Genomic DNA, 22,636 nt, shown 5'->3' on the forward strand with positions numbered 1-22,636 from the left:
GGTCCAGGAAGACCCAGACTTTCCCACAGGAGTACTGCGCCTTATTGTGTTAGCGCTCTCCTTTCCCCCAGGGACAAGCGGGCCAGTTTCCTTCCAGAATTCAGCAGACTACACATGGAGGGGCTACACACTAGAAAGGCTGGTCCTTGTCCTTCCACCTCCCTCATTTCAGTGTGAGTTTCCTATGTACATTTGTAAGAGAGATTTATTTTCTTGCAAAGTTTGTGCCTATTAATATTTTACTTTTTAGAATAACTGTTCTGAAAATGACAGGAGTATTTCTTATGACTCCCTCCCATACCTCTCTATCCAAGCCTGATCCTCACCTCCAGTCTTTGAAACTCTGTATTTTCTACTGGGAGCCCTGGGAGTATCCTTGCCTCTAACAAAATATATATAATTTTAGCTAAATATTCTTTCCGCGTATACATATCCTTTAAAGCCAGAAAAACAATTGGGGGCCCTCCTAAATTTTTTTTTTTAACTTCCATTCAAAATGCAAAACTCAGAATCTAAGATTTTGGCTTTCTGAAACCATGAAGCAATTTTTTAAATTGTGTCAATGTGCCTAAACCACTGAACTGAAATGTACAATGTGCCTAAACCAACATTTCAAATTGTTCCCAGTACCTACCTCATTGCACTGTATCACTGATCTTGATTTAGCTTCCTTTACATGGGCTTTGTCATATTAATCTGATTATTCTTCCAAATAACCCTTTAACATCTAAAATGGACATCCAGACAACCAGCCTCTACACTGACCTCCAATCGGTTGACAATTTTCTTCTTGATAGCATTCTGGGCAGCGGCGTTGGTGGCCACCCGGAGACCCTCGGCAGCCTCTCTCAGCCTTTGCTGCTGGTCCTCATTTTCAGGGTTGGCTGCAGCCCCCTGAGAAAGTGAAAATAAAGATTTCATGTCACAGACACTAACTTCATATCTTCAATTTTGCTTCTTCCTATTAATACAAAGAATCTGGAAGAGGGAGCCAAATGCTTCAAGCTATACTTTTATGATAAAGATGTTTCCTCTGAACAACAACAAAAAAACATCTACCAGGGGATGTTTCAGAACTGCACTACTAAACAGTAGAAATCCAATAGTAATAATTAGACATGTCAGCTCACAGCCTTGGTTTTCCACATAAATTAACTCGTGGTCCGAAATCCACGATTTAAAAGGTGTTAAGATAAGTCCACTCCCACCCCCAGCCATATCTCTGAGACAGAATTTTATTTTAATTGACACGACAGGCACAAGTCACTGCTGAAGGAGTCTCCTGTCCTGTAGCACGGGTAAATGTGAGGTGGAATAGTTTTAACATCTGTAACAGAATTGTTTTAGCAATCCTCTTGAATAGAATCTTGTATTCTTTAAAATTCTTCAAAATCCTAACTGCTATTAGTAGTATTGCCTCTGTGTTTCTGGCAACTATAAAACTGTATTTCTGGGCCCTGGCCGGTTGGCTCAGCGGTAGAGCGTCGGCCTGGCGTGCAGGGGACCCAGGTTCGATTCCCGGCCAGGGCACATAGGAGAAGTGTCCATTTGCTTCTCCACCCCCCTCCCCTCCTTCCTTTCTGTCTCTCTCTTCCCCTCCCGCAGCCAAGGCTCCATTGGAGCAAAGATGGCCCGGGCGCTGGGGATGGCTCCTTGGCCTCTGCCCCAGGCGCTAAAGTGGCTCTGGTCGAGGCAGAGCGACGCCCTGGAGGGGCAGAGCATCGCCCCCTGGTGGGCAGAGCGTTGCCCCTGGTGGGCGTGCCGGGTGGATCCTGGTCGGGCGCATGCGGGAGTCTATCTGACTGTCTCTCCCCGTTTCCAGCTTCAGAAAAATACAAAAAAAACCACAAACAAAAAAAACAAAACTATATTTCTGCTTATCAGGTGTGAAAGGTTTTTTTGGGCTACTTTTGTGCTCTTTCAAAAGCTTATGAAAGTCATTTTATTCTTCTGGTCAGCAGGTATTTTTTAAGCTATTCCTTTCTGAACGCCCTGAGTGTCACACAAGCCTTAATTTTATATTGTGAGCAGCACTTTTACACTGAAGTGGGTGTTCAGATCCTTCCTGAGCAGCGTCTTTTCTTCTGATGATTGTGTATTATTAGATATGGCGTACTAGACTTGGCCTGAAATCTTAGTTACTAATTATAAAAAAAATAAATATTTTTTTCTGCACATTAAATACATTCTTTGTTACCATTATATGTTTTGTTGTTTTCTTTTAGCTTGCAAGAAAATTCAGCAAATTAAAAATAAGGCCATGAAGACAAGGTGACTTTTAACTAACAGTTAAAATGATTTTCAAAAACCACTTAAATGTCCATATAATATAAATAATCAGAAATAACTTAAAAGAAAAAAGTTTTTAATAACATATATTCAGTGACTTGGTCTGGGAGCAATTCATATCTACAAACAAATGTGTCCATTGGTCCTGGCGTGGTCCTTGTTATGTGATGGCAGGGTTATTCTTTTTGAGGTTTACTTTTCTGACTTGTAAAGATTAGATTTTCTAACCTAAAGGAGAACTAAGGTTCTTTCCAGTCTAGCAGGTAATTTTTGTGAACATGAGGGTTTGCTTGAAGTAACTTTGTTGAGACTTAGAAGGGGGAAGAAAAGAAACATAACTAGTAAAAACCATAAAGAAATGTATTACTATAAAAAACTGTAATGTGCATTGTTGCTAAAAGGGATGGTTAAAAGCAGAGCTTCTCAGCTGCAACAGGAATCAGGGGACAGAGGAAGAAAGTTCAGACCCCACCCTCCTTGGGTTTGTCTTCAGTGCTATCCATGCCGTATCTCAAAGAACTCTCAGTCCCTCAGGTCATACGATGGTGAGTCTGCCAAGGTCACCCCAAGTCACCATACATTTTAAGTGAAGTAAATCACACACTTGGTTGAGATACACTCCTATCCTGTTGGTGGCCAGGAAGATAGGATAAGATGTGGGGATGTTTAATAAATTTTAAATGCATAGAAATACATTAAACATGTTAGTTTGGGGGTATGAAGTTGAATGTGATTTTTATTTTCTTACTTACACTTACCTGCATTTTCTACTAATTCCACAAGAAACATGTGCTAGCTGCATATTAAAAGTAAAATAGAAAATATAGCCTTATCCAATTTAAACAGTTCGCACCTAGAGGTAGGCAGAATCTCCCGTGGAACTTACACACACACAGACACACACAGACACACACACACAGACACACACACACACACACTTCCGCCAGGGACCTTATGAATCGGGATCTTTAGGGTGGAAGTGAGGCATGTGCACTCGGGTCTGTTGCATAAAGGTCTCTAAAACAGACCCCCAGGTTAAGAATTACTGGCTTGTAGAAGCATCATGACATCCCATTGTTGTTGAAAAGCACAAAGGTGACTCTTTACTCAAACTCTTCTATGATACATGAAATTGCTATTGTGACCTGAAGAACAGTGAGGCAAGAAGCACTCACTTTCTGGGCAGAACCCTGATGAGAGTTTAGCTGAGAAGTCAAATGGATGGCAAAGGAACACTAAGGCTGCAGGGAAAAAACAGATGGAAGTGAATTTATTGTTGAAAATTTTGATTTTAAATGAATCACCATTTTCAATAAAGTCAAAGGTGAAGACCCAATGCTCACTACGCAAGGACTTTGTTGTCCAAGGCTGTCAGTACCACTCCCTAAAGTGCTTCATCCAGGTTTCATGATCTTCTCCCTTCCTACTTGAACAAGGTTACACATTACAAAGCCATGATAGCTTTTAAAAAAACAAAAATGCACACTCAGCTGACCATTCTCTGCTTTCTAAATCTTAACTTTTTAAGAGTAAATTAAGAAACAAAGAAGTTACTTCCCAGGGTATGTGTCTCCTTTCTTTTCTTTTAGAAATGTTCATTTTCCAGTTGAATAAATTCAACATAAAAATACCTTTGCTGCTTCCACCATGCGAGCAGTGGAGTCAGCCAAGAGTTTCGCTGCTGCCAGGAGCTTCTTTGAATTCTCCATGTCGATCTCAGCTTCTGCATCTGACCTCATGGCGTTGACAAGGTCTGAGGTTGCCTGGGCCAGGACCCGGGCCTGGCGCACCATTTCACCTAGAGGGTGGGGTTGGGGATATGGTCTGTTTATCTGCTTTCCAAAGCTCAGTGAAACCTTGGGAGTCAGTGATCTCGTCTCTATTCCGCTGGCGAGGGGGACGAGAGGAGTATGCCTCATGGTCTAGTCTTAAGGATTGCAGCTGAATTAGACCCAGAATCAAAAATAATCCCTGTGGCGAGAGGACTGTATGCCCCAAACATAGCCAAGTTCAGTCTTTAACGATGAGAAATAAAAGTGACATAAGCAACCAAAAGGAGCTCTTTATAAAGAGAAGACAGGGAACAAAATTATGTGGATTTATTATGTGCATTCACATATAGTAAATACTTATATAAAAATATTATTTACCATATGTCAAGAACTTCTTACACAAAAGCCCTATAATAAATACTTGGAGTAATGTGTATAGAAAGGATTTTCAAATTCTGAATTCATTTACATGCTACCTAACACCAGATAAGTAAGATCACCTAACTTATGCCTGTCATTGGCTCTCGATCACAGGAAGCACAGACACCCCCCCTCCCCGTATCATACACAAATGCTAAGATTTGCCTTGGCCCAGTTTTCCCTGTTCATTTCCCTCTTGCCTACCCTTTTCTTCCCAATCCTGGTTTTATCTTGTTATTAGTAATTGTTTGAATTGTTTGGTCTTACTGGACCTGCAGTTAGAAATCCATTTCAACTTCCTTTCGGAAGTGGTAGGGGTATAGAATCAACATTAAAAATAAAACTATTGAAGACTTGGTTGGTAGCTCAGGGGATAGAGTGTCGACATGGTGTATGGATGTCCCAGGTTCAATTCCCGGTCAGGGCACACAAGAGAAGTGACCATCTATACCCTCCCTTCTCTCCCTCTTGTCTCCCTCTTCCCCTCCCACAGCCAGTGGCTCAAATGGTTCAAGTGTGGCCCAGGAGCTGAGGATAGCTCCATTGGAGCATGATAGCCTCTGGCGCTAAAAATAGCTCTGTATTCGAACATTGGTCCCAGATGGGGTTGCCAGGTGGATCCTGGACAGGGAGCATGTAGGAGTCTGCCTCACTATATCCTTTCATCTCACCTCAATAATAATAATAATAATAATAATAATTAATTAATTAATTAAAACCATTGAAAAGATAAGGAATTTCTTCCTCTTCTAAAGGTCATTTTAGAAGAACGTTGAAGTATGGTAACATTAAAGGTAAAAAAGAGAAAAGCTTTTAGGTAAATCAAAATGCGCTAAATTCAAGGTATCCATAACTGGATGCTGAGACAACAGTACAAGGATATCACCAGATGAAATCCGGATAATGCCTGTCGTTAGTTAACAGTAGTGTACCACTGCTAAATTCCTAGTTCTGGTGAACGTGCCATAGGTTAGGAAGATGCTAAGAACATGGAACCCCGGAAAGGGAGGATGAAAACTCTGTATTAGCTCTGCAACTTTTCTGTAAATCTAAAAATATTCTAAAATAAAAGGTTTATCTAAAACAACAAAAAGAATAACAAAAAAAAAAAATCCAAAATGTGGAGCAGTGCTATATTTTCTTGTTATAAAGTATTGCTCTGCATTGATGCAGTGGTAGGAAAACAGATCCCTTATAAGCTACTAGTAGGGTTAAAAATTGGAGGACCTTTCTGGAGAGATTTTACAGACATTTAAAATAAAAAATGCATAGCACTTTAGGCCCAGCAATTCCACTGATAGGAATTTACCCTATATATACCTGTCCCCCACCAAAGTAAACCAAAATATACACAACTGTAGGAAGACTGAAAGTTTCTGGACAGATAAAAACAGAAATTGGGCCCTAGCCAGTTTGGCTCAGTGGTAGAGCATAGGCCCGGCATGTGGAAGTCCTGGGTTTAATTCCCAGTTAGCACCCACAGGAGGAGCAATCATCTGCTTTTCTACCCTGTCCCCTCCCCCTTCTCTCTCTCGCGCTCTCTCTCTCTTTCTCTCTAACCCTCCTGCAACATGGCTCAAATGGTCAAGCAAGTTGGCCCCAGGTGCTAAGGATGGCTGCATGGCCTTGCCTCAGACACTAAAATAGCTTGGTTGCTGAGCAATGGAGCAATGGCCCCAGATGGGCAGAGCATCCCCTGGTAGGGGGCTTGCTTTTGCATGATCCCAGTTGTCTGTCTCTCTGCCTCCCTGCCTCTCCCTTAATTAAAAACAAAAAACAGAAATTCGTAAGTGGTCAACTCTGGAGATTTTGATGGGCTAGTGATGGGCTAGGGCTGGGGACACATACTTCTGAACTAATGGACTGAAAAGGTGCATTGTATTGTATATTGCTTAATGTTCTATATGTGATGATGTTTGACATCTTTTAAAAAACCTTTCTGGATGGAGAGAGACTGTCCCTCCTGGGCTAGCCAATTCTTATAGATAGCAAAGTGTCCATCCAGCAGCATGTCTTGATATGCAGACTAACGGATCCAGAACCATGCCTCCTCTAAACAGCCAGGAGGCAACACTCCTTGGTATTAATCATCCCAGGGCCAAGTTCCAGGCAACTAGGGACAGCCCCTCTAGTGTACAGCCTGTGAAATTACTCACACTAGACAATCCTAAACCATTCACTCTGCCTTGCACTGCCTTCCCCAAAGAATCCCCAGTAGAGGCCTTTGCCTAAACTCTGCCCTCAATCCTGTCTTCTGCCACCTGACCAATACCTGACACTCCCCCTGGGACTTTCTGTGGCTTGTGGCAACTTCCTTTCTGAGACCTGTGAGTACAGTAAACTTTTAGCAAGATTCCTTCTTGCCTCTTCTTGTGGCTGCACAAACTTACTATACCATATCCAACATGGGCATTCTTAGAACAAAAGGGATTTGCTGTGAATCTAAATATATATATATATATATATATTTAAAACCTAGGGAACTGTAATCTTTAAGTGTTGCTATGGATGGGCATAATAGGAGCCTTCCACCTTTCCCCCAGCCTCAGAGAGGTAGTCTCTGACGGAGGGTGATGAGAACGCCATCAGCGTCCTCACCCACCACCATCACTATAAGGGAATCCAGACTGCCCCACCCACCTCGGCCCAGCCCCTCACCAGCATCGCCCATGGAGCTGAAGATGCTCTCCGTGACACACATGATGGTATCGGTGGCCTGGTCGTAACGGCCGATGGGCTCGCCTCGGCTGGCAAACTGTCGCACATGCTGGAGGAGGTCGTGCAGGGCCTGGCTGACCACACTGGCCGCGGCGCTGACCTGCTTCAGGAGCTCGCCGTCATCCGTGGCCGCCTGGCAGGCGCGGACGCAGTTCTCCACTGAGCGGTCCACAAGCTTCCCTGCTTCGATGAGCTGCTCCTGGCACACAGGGGAGCTGATGGTGGGACTCACCACCTGAAGTGAGACAAGAGCAGGACTGGGCACTGGGGGGTCCACTCACAGTCCCTGGCATACACGAGCATTTCCACAAGTCCCTTCCTGCTTGGGGCTCAGTTCCTTACTTATAGGACAAGGAATTAAACTAAAGCATCACTACCGTTTCTCATATTACACTACTTCTCTTTATCTTTGTGATTTTCAGATGCCTGCTAATTTTTGTCTTTGTTGGTGATGTATAACAGTCTATACTACTGATTGCTTCGGGAGATATTTTCCAGGATTTACCAATTAAACATCTTCCTTTAATGAACCTCACGTCTGAGTCTTCTGAGTTAGGATAACAGGCACCTAGTAGAATTGTATTTTTTTCCAGGGATGCCTGGAACTCTGCATCATGGTACTCTAAAGAACAGGGGGATTCTGCCAGTACCTGTGGACAGGAGGCAGGTGAACAAGGGAAGCAGGAGGGGGACCGTCAAGGACACCTCCATCTGCTGCTGCAAATGCTGCCATAGCCTGGGGCGTGCTGGGCTGAGCCAGGTCACAGGTCTGTACTGTAAGTTACGTCCTCCAGCTGAGAAATGGACCCCTCCCACCTTCCGATGCATCATCTCAGCAAAGACACACATAGTGGAGTGGGAAGGGTATTTGAAGTCAGGCCTGAGTTTAAAAGCTCAGTCTGCCACTTATTACTTCTTTGTATGTAATAAGACCTAAGGGCCTCAATGTCCTCTTCAGTCAAGTGGGGTGATGGTGATTAACAAGGTTCAGCACACAGAGTGTGCACGTCCTAACTGACAACAGTGACCTGAGTCCTGATCACCCTCACTCCAACACTGCAGAGCAGAAAGGGCCCCTAAGCTCAGCAGTTGCTCCAGCACCCACGTGCAGTGCTGTACTGAACAATGCAAGAGCCCTCTGTGTGCCGGCGTTACCAGGACAGCCGGACAAGTCCGAATGGGAGACAGGCAGTTTGCATGTAGCAATGGCAGTCAGACACAGAAAAGTGCCACTGCCAGAGGACTTGAGCAAAGGACAAACGAAAGCAGAATCGGGTGGTTTACGTAAAAATCCTATCACATCAACTAAAAAGAAGATCCTGAAGCAAGTTCTTAGTCTCAGATAATTTTAACACATTTGCCCTTGCTTCCCCACAGTGCCTGGAGGCAGATAAGAGCACGTGACACTGTGAAGAAAGGGCCGGGGGTGCCAGCCGGCTCACCTTGGCACAGGCCACCAGCTGGGAGGTAGAGAGGGCACACTGGGTGGCAGCAGCAATCACCCTGTTCTGTAGGACCGTGTCTTCGGCCACTTGGGCAACATTCTTTGCCTTTAGTACCAACATGGCAGCGGCATTGGCAACAGCTTTGGCCAAACTCATTAAAACATCCTAAGAAAAAGAAATTAAAAAAACTAGTCATTCATTCTTCCCCCTAATAACCCTGCAGGAAAAGAAAATACAGTGTTCATGTAACCATTTTATTAGAATTCCATTTGACCTTTTTCCTTCAGTACTTCAGAGTAATATTTTTCTACTTATTTTTCTGAAATGTCAGCTCATCATTAGAGCTAATTAAAGGAAGGAGACTCATATCCTAATAACATATTCTCCTAGACACTCATTAAGTAGCAGAGATTTAAATCTAAAATAGGTTAATTTGAGAAAAGGATTTTTATTTTAACCGCTGATTGACATTCGCGCACTTCTCCGACACGGAGAGTCACATCTCTCTGAATGCGGTCGCTGTGCTGGCTCAGAAGATGCTGAAAACGGTATCCAGAGGCCACAAATACTATGTGCTGGAGGAAAAATATAATTCATGGCCTCCAAGTCATCATGCCCACTGTCACTTGAAATTTTAGTTTTTGGATATTTCTACTTTGCACAAGGATACAAGTGCTCACCACATACTCAGCCACACCTTGGCCTCCAGAGGGCAACGTTGGACGCGCAGAGAGAACACCTGCAGCCCGAGGTCTCAAGAGAGCTCAGAACGTAGGTCTCGGTGTTCCCTCTCTTTCTGCATGGGGATGAAATTATGAAGAAAAGCGGGAAAGGAGCCTACAGAAATAAACTAGCTACAAGCCACACAGCTACAAGCTGCGACCTCACTGAAGATGCAAGGAGCTTGGAGCCTATAAAGAATCAGTTTATGCTTTCAACTTCCCAAGAAGGCATTCTGCCTGCAGGACGGAGAACCCTTTGATTTCGCCCACCAGCTTTGTCACCCATCTGCGTGACCTAAAGAATAACCACTGTGCCTGACCAGGTGGTGGCGCAGTGGATAGAGCGTCGGACTGGGATGCGGAAGGACCCAGGTTCGAGACCCCGAGGTCGCCAGCTTGAGCGCGGGCTCATCTGGCTTGAGCAAAAAGCTCACCAGCTTGGACCCAAGGTCGCTGGCTCCAGCAAGGGGTTACTCGGTCTGCTGAAGGCCCACGGTCAAGGCACATATGAGAAAGCAATCAATGAACAACTAAGAAGTCGCAACACGCAACGAGAAACTGATGATTGATGCTTCTCATCTCTCTCCGTTCCTGTCTGTCTGTCCCTGTCTATCTCTGCTTCTGTAAAGAAAAAAAAAAAAAAAAGAATAACCACTGTTCTATTTAACTTACTTCATTGATTTTAATATTGAAGGTGGTTTATTTGGTTTGGGAATACCTTCCCAAACATATCCCGAATACATGAGCTGTTCCTATTTTTGGGCAAACATATGAAGAGTTTCTCCCAGAGGAAATGTTGTCAGAAGTCTTTATTAATTCATCAGATAATAATAAAAAGCACTTTTGTTTCTGAATGCAAAGAACACCCACAGAGTCTTCACAACAAGATTCCTGATGAGAAGATAAATTGGAAGGTCTGTACAACTTGACACAGAGCGATGGCTATATGCTACCCAGGCCAATTAGAAACTACCCAGAAGCGTCGGCCTAGCGTGTGGAGGACCCGGGTTCAATTCCTGGCCAGGGCACATAGGAGAAGCGCCCATTTGCTTCTCCACCCCCCCCTCCTTCCTCTCTGTCTCTCTCTTCCCCTCCCGCAGCCAAGGCTCCATTGGAGCAAAGATGGCCCGGGCGCTGGGGATGGCTCTGTGGCCTCTGCCCCAGGCGCTAGAGTGGCTCTGGTCGCAACATGGCGACGCCCAGGATGGTTGCAACATGGCGACGCCCAGGATGGGCAGAGCATCGCCCCCTGGTGGGCAGAGCGTCGCCCCATGGTGGGCATGCCGGGTGGATCCCGGTCGGGCGCATGCAGGAGTCTGTCTGTCTCTCCCTGCTTCCAGCTTCAGAAAAATGCAAAAAAAAAAAAAAAAAGAAACTACCCAGAAGGTGGATTTCAGAATGGACAAAACCAAGCCACTGTAAAGGAACAGTTCAGTCCAGTCTTCTTGGTGTTTCTTGGCTGTCCAGGAAAAAACCAAAACCTGTGGTGCCAAACGCTGAAGAAGCACTTGTCTGCCACACAACATTTAGAAATTGCTCCCAGTGCGGCCTGCAAAGCCACGGTTCTCGAGCACCTATATATACCTCAATGTTCAGTGAAGACACAACTTGAATGTCATAAATTATTAACAATATTGATGAAAACAACTTTCCAAAGAGTCACAATATTCCTTCACTTGACATGAAACCATCATTGTGCAAGGGGACCAAGATTGGTCATGTAGACTGATGCTTATTCTAAAGGGCTTTGTCAGACTCATTTGTAGAAATCCTGTCCCTCCTATTAATTTTGTCCAAAGGAAAAAAAAATAACACAGAAAAAGAACGTGATACTACAGCCATAGTCACTGACAAGGCCTTTGTCAAACTTTTCAACAAGAATACTATTATGTAGCTCATATAAAATAAATCTTTGTTAAGTCTGGGAACATGCAGCACATTGAGGACCCAAAGAAAAGCTCTGAGATAGGATCTCAAAAATCTGAAAAACAGGGAATAAGAAATACAATGTCAGTAAGCCAAGGGCTACCCCTCACCGGAGAGCTGCAGGATCCCCTTACTGGGCTGGTGTTTACCTGGAGACCTTTCAGAGACAGGGGACAGTCAAGTCAGGTCTTCCCTGGTAAGAAAGCCTCCCCAGAACCAACACACACCAGGAAGCAGCCTGCATTTATATGTGATGAAAATAATCTGTCAAAGGGAAAATAAACAGTCTTCAACCATCCAAGAATGCATGAGGTGTCTTAATGAAGAACTGTTGACTTTCCCGGCAACCTTCCCAAACACTTTGGGGAAAGCAATAGTTTTGAGGAAGTAAGTTGACCCCTTCAAGATAATTAAACTTAGTAAACCAACAGCTGAATCTTATATTTACAGTTTCTAAGTAAGTACCTATGAAGAATTATCTGCTCTGGCCTGACCTGTGGTGGTACAGTGGGTAAAATGTGGAACTGGAATGCTGAGGTCGCCGGTTCGAAACCCTGGGCTTACTGGTCAAGGCACATATGGGAGTTGATGTTTCCTGCTCTTCCCCCCTGCTCTCTCTCCCCTCCCCTCTAAAATGAATAAGAATTTGGAAAAAAAAAAGATTCATCTTCTCTAATACAAAAAGCAAAGGGCGTTTTAGGATCTTACTAAAGAGAAGTCAGGATGGGAACACAAGTAGCTGGGATTTAGTGGGATATAGTCCAGGAATACTGGATTATGGATCTCAACCTCCACCGTGACGTGAGTGTTCAAGCACTGAGGGGTACAAATGAGTCCTGTGACTCGGCAGCACCACAGGCATATGGAAGTAGAGGAGAAACAATACATCTATGGATGAAATTGCATGTTTCATGTATCACAACATATATGGTCGTGTCTCGGTGTAACTTACACATCTTGTGTCAATGTAATTTGGTAGCTCTAAATAAAATGGCATGCAATACTGCCACCCATGAAGCAAGACACTTAAACACTAGAGTAAGGTGGAATAATATTTTTATTCTGAATTCTACAGAATTCCCAAATACTGAACTTGACATAGGATTTGGAGAAGGGCATTTTTTAGAGCAGTGATTTTCAGGCACCGGTCCGTGGATCAGTCAGTGCCAGTCCACCAGAAATTGACTGGCGTTTTAAAAACATTACTGTTGAAGACCTGGGTTCCAAATGTAACAATTTAATTAAAATGTATTGATATGGGCCTGACCTGTGGTGGTGCAGTTGATAAAATGTTCCCCTGGAACGCTGAGGTCGCTGGTTCGAAACCCTGGGCTTGCCTGGTCAAGGCACATATGGGAGTTGATGCTTCCTGCTCCTCCCTCCCTTCTCTCTCTCTCTCTCTCTCTCTCTCTCTCTAACTCTAACTCTAACTCTCTCTGTCTCTCTTCTCTAAAATGAATAAAAATAATTTTAAAAAAGAGAGAGTTCATGTCATTATTCCCTTTTGTGTTTAGAGAGTTTTCAGCATATCGATCAGTGAAAAAAATGCTTTACAGATAAGTCTATAGGTGAAATGAGCTTTTCAATTAAAAAGAATTTAAGTTAATACACAAAGACCTCAACCCCAAGATAATCCACCTCAATCTTATTCTTGACACCTCAGAGAAGATTTGGTTTGACATAACATTTTCTCTGTTTGGGTCTACCAGGGGTCCCCAAACTTTTTACACAGGTGGCCAGTTCACTGTCCCTCAGACCGTTGGAGGGCCGTCACATACAGTGCTCCTCTCACTGACCACCAGTGAAAGAGGTGCCCCTTTCCGGAAGTGCGGTGGGAGTTGTATAAATGGTTTCAGGGGGCCACATGCGGCCCGCGGGCCATAGTTTGGGGACCCCTGGTCTAGACCATCCCTTAGGCTCCTTCCCAAAGTTATGGGCCACAAATATCTTACTTGGAATCGCTCATCCGTCTCGTTCTCGCCGATCTGCCTCAGAAGATCCCCACTGGCCTGCCCAATGCTTCCAGCAGCAGTCAAAACTGTCTGTCGGGGCTATGAACAAAGAACACACATTGGATGGAGAGAAAATGAACTTCTTCTGCAACACCAACACTCACGGCAGTGCGGTGTGCAGCGCAGGGAGAGGAATCCCGCATTATTGACTCCCTCCCACCTGCCAGACAGAAGACATAAACGTCTTGGTGAGGTTTAGGCAAGGAAATGCCTGATGTCTCCCAAACCAGCAATAGATGGATAGATTTGAAATGTTCAACTAGTGAGCTTCCTTCAGCAGGTGGGAAAGTGATTCACGCTTTATGGAATTTAGGGTGTAAAACCTGTCTCCCTGTTAAGTGTATGTTTATCATACCTGTTAATTTCTGAGGTTGCATCTCATCAAGTGCTTTGGGGCAGGGGAGGGAGATGGGAGGCTTCCTACTCATTGCTCAACCAGTCCTGAATGTTGAACCATAGATTCTATGGGCAGTTCAACAACTGCGGACCCTACAGTGTGATAGCATGCTCCACCAGGATGGAAGGAACAGCTCAGGAAGCGAGAGCCCCGCCCCTGGTCCTCAACGGCTGCACCTGTCTCATCAGAACCTGAGTGGCTGCTTGCCCCAAGAGCTCACCTCTCCAGAAGTAGGCTGCACAGCTTTGAGCAAGTCCGACACTGCCCCCGCGAGGGTCCTTGCAGCTCTGAGCAAGTCCTCCCCACTGCCCACCTCGTCGTCCATGAGGGCTGCCAAAAGCTTCACGCCCTTGGACATCTCCGTCAGGTTGGAAGAAATGGTGGTGATTGCACATCCCACAGCTGTGTAGTCAGTGTCTGCAGGGTCACCTGGGGCAGAGAAGGACCAGCTCCATCAAAGGAGGGTGGTGAAGGGTGAGGAGAGCCCAGCTGGGCGGGAGGCGAGTGGCCACATTGCAGCAGCCTAGCAACCGCCACTCTGCAGGAGTCAGACAGAAAGCACTGCATGTGCACAGGGAGACAGATGGCTCCCTGTCTCCAAGGCGCTGCTCTCCACAGAGTCCTTTTCCCCCAGGGAACTTCCACATCGAAACACTGAGCATAAGCACCTTTCCCATTCCAAAGGAAGGCTGAGCAGCTCACGGCCCTTTTCTTTCAGCTGCTGTCAGCAGCTTGGGGGCGGGGGGGGGGGGGTCAACTCTGCTCCTGAAATGCGGTAATGCTGCACAGGGAAGCCAAGATATTTCCTGGCCCTTGCTTGACAGTGCAAGGCGGGAGTCGTGCTGCACCAGAAAGCCCGCCGTTGGACAAGACAGAAGGAGGCACGCAGGACGGGTCTCGTCATCCAGACTGCAAGCTCCCAGAAGGGAGAAACTGGACTCAGTATACTTTGAAGTATGTCCAGCATACTGATGAACAATATGCAAGTGCTTTTTAATGATGATACATGATACAGACACAAAGGAATGAAATGGTCCCCACATTTTCCCCGGGTCAGTGGGAGAAAATGCCTGAAGCACTCGGGATGCCTAAGAATAGACTCTGGTCTCGTAATATGAAAATCTGTTTCAATCAAAGAACTCTTTTCTCTCTTTTTTTTTTTTTTTTTAAACAAAACCACAACATACCACAAACCCCTCGGGGTCTTACCGGCAGTGAGGTTAACAACTGAAGCTGTTCCAGCTGTGATGGCATCGACTTGAGAGTGGATTTCGTGTTTGGATTCATCGACTTTATTCTGAACCCACACCCTAGACGCCTGCAAAACCAGACAAGCGCATGACACAATCACTGCGCAGAATTACCCGGGAAACCAGAGAAGTCAGGCCACATAATGAGACCAGCACTTTGGCTCCGCTCTTGCCGGGCCCTGAAGTCATCTCGAACAATGTCTCTAACAGGCCTCTTGTTCATTCACTGAGGCTAAATGGCATGTAAATTCTCCATCCTTCTTATACCGGTTACCTTTTTATTAACTTTTAAAATCTTAGAAAAATTCTGCGTGGTTTTCTTTAGGTAAATACAATAAAAAATGAGAAGAGTTGATGTCTCCTCGTCATGAGGCATGTCAGCACCAACAATTATTGCTAATTTTTACCTTGCTTTTGAAAGGACTGGTTTAGAATGACGGTGTGTCAGCTCATGAGTGTTCTCTATGAGCATGGGGACTGCCTCTTAGTTACAACAGGAATGCCATCTAGATGTGGCATTTTCCCACTAGGATTTGAGGGGGGAGGGTTAAGAGCCCAGCTCTGGATCCAGCTCTACAACTAACAGGTGATATGACCTTGGGCAAGTCACATCCAGGTCCTGTATCTTACATTTTTTACACTGTAGGAATTCAATGGTCCTTAACCTCCCAGCTCTCATACTTTATGTTCATTGGAACCTACAAATAGCAAATTCTCTTTTCTGGCATTTCTGGACTGAGCCAACAAATCACCATTTACATCGATAATGGCAACCCCAACGGAAATAGATGATGCTGATCTTCTTCCTGAAACATTCCAAAAAATATATTAATCTAGGTTCAGACTGTGTCTAGCACTAATAATATTTTCTAATTCTTTGAAAATTGGTGAAGCAAGAATGTTAAATCCGAATATATTAAAACTTTATCTTACAATTTGTGCTGAATTTGGGAGTCTGCCGTATGTATAACTCTGAAGTTCCCCAGAGTAACATGTTCCATGATTTGGGGGGGGGTCCTTGGGAAAAACAGCACTGAGGACAACCACACCCAACGTGTAGACAAGGACATAAATGAGCAACACCGCGTTCAGGGAGAACCTGGAGGCAGTTCATGCTGGCTGGACAAGATGAGCTACTAACTTTATCTCGGTCGGGCCCCTATCATGGCCTTATCAGTCCTGAAACAGTGGTTTTCAACCCTGGCTGCCCATTAGTCACCTGCGGAGGTAGAAAAGCACTAATACCCAGGCCCCACCCCTAGCGACTCAGATTCCTTTGGCTTGAGCCTTAGGCTTTGGCCTTGAATCTCCTCAGGTGATTCTAATGTGCAGAGTAGGGCTGAGAATGACAGTGCTAGCTAGCCATCACTGGGCAAACTTTAACCTGCACACTACATAGCAAGGAATCATGCGAAAATGTAGATTCTGATTCAGAAGTCTGGGGTGAGGCCTGAAATTCTGCACTCACAGGTGGACAAAAAAAAGGCCACATGCTAATCTTAAACAGCTCAGGAAAAACCTGCGTGGTGGCCTTGAAGATTCAGAGACCTAAAGTAACCACACAGGATGGTCTGAAACGAAAACTTTCTAAATAAAAGCAGTTCATGGTGGGTAGTCCTGTGCTAGGGAGGCATTGCTCTCTAACCAAGGCCAATGCTTACCTTAATGGAGCCTGTCTGTTGTCTTTTGCATGTACAATAATGGACCCGGTAACATGCCTTGGAAATGTAAGGGTCATTTTCTTTTCCTGCCCCCTTCAGGGCAGGCAACCCACCAGAGCAGTAACCAACAAACCTTCTCATTATTACAATCATGTTAATTAGCTGTTCACTATCTCATGCCTGCCTATCTAAAGGCGGTCCCAGCGATCTCCTCGCTTTGCTTTCTCCCACCTCCTGGGTGTGATTGCTCCCTAATCTATCACCAGTCAACTCGTATAACCAACCCCGTGTGTCTTCCCCTTTGATTCTAATGTATAAAATAAGTGGTAAAACCACCATTTTCCAAAGCATTTTCTCACTCTGTTGAGACTGCTTCCCGGCAATTGTCAACAGTTTGGCTCAAATAAACTCATAAAAGTTCTTACAGGTTTGGACGTTTCTTATGTTGACACTCATAAAACCCCAGGTGTTGCCAATGCCGCTGGCCCGTGGACCCTGATTTGCATAGCAAGGGGCTAGATGATTTCCAGCAGCAGCAGCTACAGGAAGGCAGCTGATTGCCCTGCTGGAAAGCTCCAGAGTAGTAACTCAGTGGTTCTAAAAGCACGGTCCCCAGAAAAGTGGCAGCAGCATCACCAGAGAACTTGCTAGACATGCAAATTCTCAGGCCCCACACCTGTCCTACTGAGTCAAAACAAAAAAATGGGCCAGCAGCCTGTGTTTAAACGAGCCCTCCCAATGATTCTGATGCAGGCTAAAGTTTGAGAACCACTAGCAGTAACAAAGACAGCTAATACTCACTGAGCTCTCACATGTGCTAGCTACTGTGCTAAGAGGGTCCTCATGACCACACTATGTATGGATAACAAAACAGAGGCTTAGAGTAAATGGCCCAGATTCACACAGCCACCAAGCAGCGGAGCTGGGGTTTGAGCCCACATGAGGTGACTCTAGGGTCCAAATTGTTAGCCCTCACCAGGTACTGCCAATAGCCGGTAGCACCCTATGACTCTCTCCTCCTGTGGGTACAACCTGGAGACAAAGACTCATTATTTTGGAAAAGACATGGGTTTGCTTTTCACTGAGCTGAAGACAGAGGTTCACCTGGCTGAAGCCAGACTGCATGCATAACCCTGGTTTCCGCCTGGGCAGAGACACTGAACGGAAACCATGAACAATATTTACCATATCCTGGCCAAGAGGCGGCAGTGAGTCAAGCTCGCTGAGGTCGTCCTGGGCCTGCTGGACAGCATGCATGCTCGTGTTGATGGTCCCCATGAGGGCCTGCTGGGCTGAGGTCTGCAAAGACAGATGGACTCAAGGTGGTCATACTATGCTCCCAGCACTGACAGAGCCCTCTGTACAGAACAAGGTGAAACGATTCTGACTTGAGACGAAGTGGCCCAGGGTAAAGCTCAACAACAGCCCAAACCACCTCTCACTAGAGAATGCAATTAGCTGGCAAGGAGGCTTGGAAAGAGTGGTTGTAGGGCAGCCAAGGAGATCCAGTCCTGGAGTACTGAAGCCAAAGATCTGAGGCATGGGAAACGTGTGTTTGGAAAACCAGTGAGGACTCCACCGAAACCTCCTGCCACAGGCTTCTTTAGAGTCAAGTTACTTCTGAGCTTTCAGGCTCTTTATCTTCCCAATAGATCCTGCCCAATGCCTGAGCAGACAGACCATCACAATGCAAGGAACCAATGATCCACTCAGGGGAAAGTCTGGCTCACTGCAGTATGGTCTATTTCTAAGACTTTCCGAGGGGTATCTGGGCTAATTAGCAGTGTGATGCTGCTACGGCAGAGAAGTGGGTTTCTACCTCTGAGTCACCAGTCACATGGAGAGGTCACTGTTTCTCTTCCAGCCCCAGAGGACAACTGTGATCCTAGGCAGGAAGTTACCAGAAGCATCCAATTAAAAGAAAGCATGCTGAGAGGTAAGCATCAGCACTGTGCAGCGGAAGCCATGGTGCAGACAGGAATCAGCAACAGTGTGAAAGGCACACAACCTATCCCCACGGCCTAGGTCCCTCCCTGAACACCAGCGGTAGCAGGGCGAGTGCCCGGGAAGCCTCACCAGGGGGGGCATGTGGCCTCGGTGCATCTGCCCGACCAGGACCTGCTGCTGCGGTGAGGGCATGCTGCCCACATTGAAGGTCTCGGGCCCGCTGGAGCCTGAGCGCATCACGGCGGGCAGTGCCACGGAGCCGTGCTCCACCTTCCCGGTACGGTTGAACTGCTGCTGCAAGATGGTGGACCTGCAGGGGACAGGCAGTTTGGTCACTGTGAGAGGCTGCTCACATGGAGTGTCCTGATAAAGGCACCAGAGGTGTCACGAACCTTTGCTGCTTTGTTCTGTGGAGGTCAACTTAAAAGAGGCAGGTATAGACAGAATTGTGCACAAAGAAACAGGCTAAAATGTTCTGTGGAAGAAGAACCCTGAGGTTAAGGCTTTTAAAACGGTAATATAAACAACCACTCCAGTGTATTGAGTAGGTTCACAGTCTATGTAATCAGTGGTTCCTAAACACACACATAGCCTAATGATGTTCCAGGAGTGAGTTTTGGGTACACTGACTATTCAGTAAATTCTTCTGAAATAGCAATCATTCAGCAAATATCTACTGCTTGCCGTTCTATTCTAAACACTGGGGACATAGATCATTTAACCTTAGCTTAAAGGGAGAAATATGGAAATAAACTGAAAGAGAATATCCCACAGATTAGATCCCCTCCCCCAGGTCCAATGCCATTGACCATGGAGGATATTCCTATACCTCTGGATCCTAGATGACGAGACAGGCTTTGACATCTCTTCCAATAACTTAAGTCTGGAAAGACCCCTAGGGCAGTGGTCCCCAACCCCCAGTCCACGACTGGTACCAGTCCGTGGGCCATTTGGTACCGGTCCGCAGAGAAAGAATAAATAACTTACATTATTTCCGTTTTATTTATATTTAAGTCTGAACGATGTTTTATTTTTTTAAAAATGACCAGATTCCCTCTGTTACATTGTCTAAGACTCACTCTTGATGTTTGTCTCGGTCACGTGATACATTTATCCATCCCACCCTAAACGCCGGTCCGTGAAAATATTTTCTGACATTAAACCAGTCCATGGTCCAGAAAAGGTTGGGGACCACTGAACTAGAGCATCCAATAAAAACCATATATCAAATTTTCACTCCTTAATATTTTCTTCCAATGAATGGTGAGTGCAAAAGACTTAAAGCACATGGAATTAAGAAGGCTGACGAGTAGCCCAGTGGACAAACCCCAGGGGGAGTCTGTGTGTGTGTGTGTGAGGGGGAGTTGGTGTGCACTTGCATTTAGGGGCAGGGGCCTCTGTTCTAGGATATTCAAACCATCATGGATCACTCCCCATTGTCCAGGGCAAAGCTAGTGAGCCATGCTAGGCACTGATGGAGAAACAGCAGTGTCAGCGGAAGGTGTGGCAAGAGGGAGGGTGGGCCTGCGGCTCCTGCAGGAGGTCCGCTGCACGCAGAGATCTCACCAATGTCTGATACAGGGGAAGCGAATGTCCAAGTGATGGGCCCACCCTGGCCCACTCTTCCTGTGGGCCTTGACCAGGCCCTGTCCTGATGCCCAAAGTAGTGGGAGGGGGCTACAGTGGCCCCTGGCAAGGGGAGGGGTTCCCCCTTGGGCACTCCCAGCTCACATACTTCCTTAGCTCTTCCTAGGTGAAGTGCAAGTGCAGCACAGGCTTCTGAGGTGAACACCTCACCCTGTCAGGAAGCATTAGCTTAGTTATTTCCATCTAATGGTCATTCATCATTCTAAGAACATGCGTCACATCAAATTTGGCTGCAACCTGTGTACTAATGGGACAAATGAAAGAACACCTTCAGGAGGTGAATACAAAGCAAATTGTGAGAGAGGTGCAAGGTGGCACTGTTAGAGAAATGATTAGTAGTATGACTAAACAAGTTCAAATGCTGGAATAGCTAGGACTTTCAGGCAGTGTACTATAGGAAACATCACAAGATCTGAATCTGAGTCCTGGCTCTACCACATGAATGCATCTCAGCTAACTTCCATGAGTTCCAGTTTCCTTCTCTATGAATAACAGATGACAATGGGTACCTCTTCCATAGGGTGTTGTTATTGGGACTAAATGAGGCGGAATGTGGGACAGACACATACAGTAAAGAAGAAAGGTTATTATAATGCTCCATTTAAACACAAAGGGAGGCGACTGCACTGGTTCCCATTCAGTATCACTTATTAGATGTTACTTATTTTTTTTTCTGTATTTTTTTTTTTGTATTTTTCTGAAGTTGGAAACGGGGAGGCAGTCAGACAGACTCCCGCATGCACCCAACAGAGATCCACCTGGCACGCCCACCAGGGGGCGATGCTCTGCCCATCTGGGGCATTGCTCTGTTGTAACCAGGGCCATTCTAGTGCCTGAGGCAGAGGCCATGGAGCCATCCTCAGCACCCAGGCCAACTTTGCTCCAATGGAGCCTTGGCTGCGGGAGGGGAAGAGACAGACAGAGAGGAAAGAGAGGGGGGGAGGGGGGGAGAAGCAGATGGGCGCTTCTCCTGTGTGCCCTGGCCGGAAATCGAACCCAGGACTCCTGCATGCCAGGCCAACGCTCTACCACTGAGCCAACCGGCCAGGGCTTAGATGTTACTTAATTTTAAAAAATCTGTTTCCTCATCTATAAAATAGGGCTAAGTTGAGACAGTTCTGAATTTTAAATGATGATGATAATAGTAAACATTTATTCTGTGCCAGGCATTGTTTTATGTGCTTTATTAGTAAGACAGTCATCCAAATATATATTGTAGGGAGGTATTATCATTATTCCCATTTTATAGATGAAATCAAAGGGGCAGAGAAAATAAGTAATGTCCAAAAGACACAACGTAAGAAACAGCCCTTAGGTTAGAACCTGAAGTTTGGCTCCAGAGCCCATGTTCTTAACCACTTCTTTCCGCTGCATCATACTGTGTATCCAGTGTGCCCCACAGCACATGGTCCATAGACAATGACTCCTCCACTGGCTACATCCCTCCCCCCAAAGGGCAAGAATCAAACAAAAACTCACTCTCCAGCCTATTGCTGAAAATAATGCAGTTTATAAGATTTATATCAGAAATGCAGAATAGGACTCTTGAATGTTCACTGCTTCTAAAGATGGAGTTAAACACATCTTATTCAGTGACTCCCTGAAATCCTTAACCCTCTTCTCCACAGACATCCCTAACGCTGATGGTCTGGGACCACATTTCAAGAAGCAAGTCTCGTCTACATCATCCACAATCATCTCCTCCATGCAAGGAACTTAGAACGACGGGCCCCAGAGCAGGCAGGAGGGCCCCTGCCATATAGTGAGCAGGCAGTTCTCCAGAGCTCTTAACAACACTTACTTTTTGGGGGAAACGGACTCTTCTAACATAGTTGACTCCTCATCACCCTCTAGTCCAAATCTATCTTTACTTTGTTTCTGGAGGTAAAATAAAGACACAAAAATGAAAATCAGCAAACGTTCTTTACACAAGAACCTTTTAAAAGGAGCCACACAAGCAAAAATGTTGAGGTTTATACTAAATTCCTTAGATTGGATAATTAATAAGTTATGGGTAAACAAAAGCAGTAATAACAATAAAAAGGAAGTATATTATTTAACATATGAAGATATGTAATTTCTTCTGCATTTATTAATGCACAGATCTCATTTTATATAGCTAAATTCAAGATACAAATATTGATATTTATATTCTAGTAGAACTTGGTTATTTGAATGGGCTGTATCCAGAAGACTTAGAAAAATTTGTATAGCACTATGGCATGTATCTCTATTATATTTTGGGAAGAAGGCCAACAACATGAAAAATGCAAAGAATGTTTTCAGACCCTCAATCTGGGTTTCCACAGAGGCTGAAAAGTATAGCATTACCTAGAGAGAAAGATGCTGAGGGGTTAGTTAGGGTCGTTCATTAGCTAAGTGATGCACTATTGCTAATTACCCGGCCTTCAATGATACAAATGATCTGCA

The 22,636-nt window shown here is 45.3% G+C and overlaps 1 protein-coding gene across 6 annotated transcripts in view; it reads right to left on the reverse strand.

The window, feature by feature from the left end:
* The window catches only part of TLN2 (talin 2), a 484,588-nt gene that overhangs the window by 147,962 nt on the left and 313,990 nt on the right, over positions 1-22,636 (reverse strand). For all 6 annotated transcript variants that reach the window (XM_066274650.1, XM_066274649.1, XM_066274645.1 and 3 more), the window contains 10 exons: positions 22,008-22,084; positions 18,689-18,869; positions 17,798-17,911; positions 14,911-15,019; positions 13,922-14,130; positions 13,245-13,343; positions 8,642-8,809; positions 7,140-7,434; positions 3,921-4,087; positions 766-894 (listed from right to left, as the gene is read on the reverse strand). In XM_066274650.1, coding sequence (XP_066130747.1) covers positions 766-894; positions 3,921-4,087; positions 7,140-7,434; positions 8,642-8,809; positions 13,245-13,343; positions 13,922-14,130; positions 14,911-15,019; positions 17,798-17,911; positions 18,689-18,869; positions 22,008-22,084 — 1,548 coding nt within the window. The remainder of the gene's footprint in view (positions 1-765; positions 895-3,920; positions 4,088-7,139; positions 7,435-8,641; positions 8,810-13,244; positions 13,344-13,921; positions 14,131-14,910; positions 15,020-17,797; positions 17,912-18,688; positions 18,870-22,007; positions 22,085-22,636) is intronic.

The sequence above is a fragment of the Saccopteryx bilineata genome, chromosome 4 (assembly GCF_036850765.1).
Source record: "Saccopteryx bilineata isolate mSacBil1 chromosome 4, mSacBil1_pri_phased_curated, whole genome shotgun sequence".
In the NCBI taxonomy this organism is placed as follows: Eukaryota; Metazoa; Chordata; class Mammalia; order Chiroptera; family Emballonuridae; genus Saccopteryx; species Saccopteryx bilineata.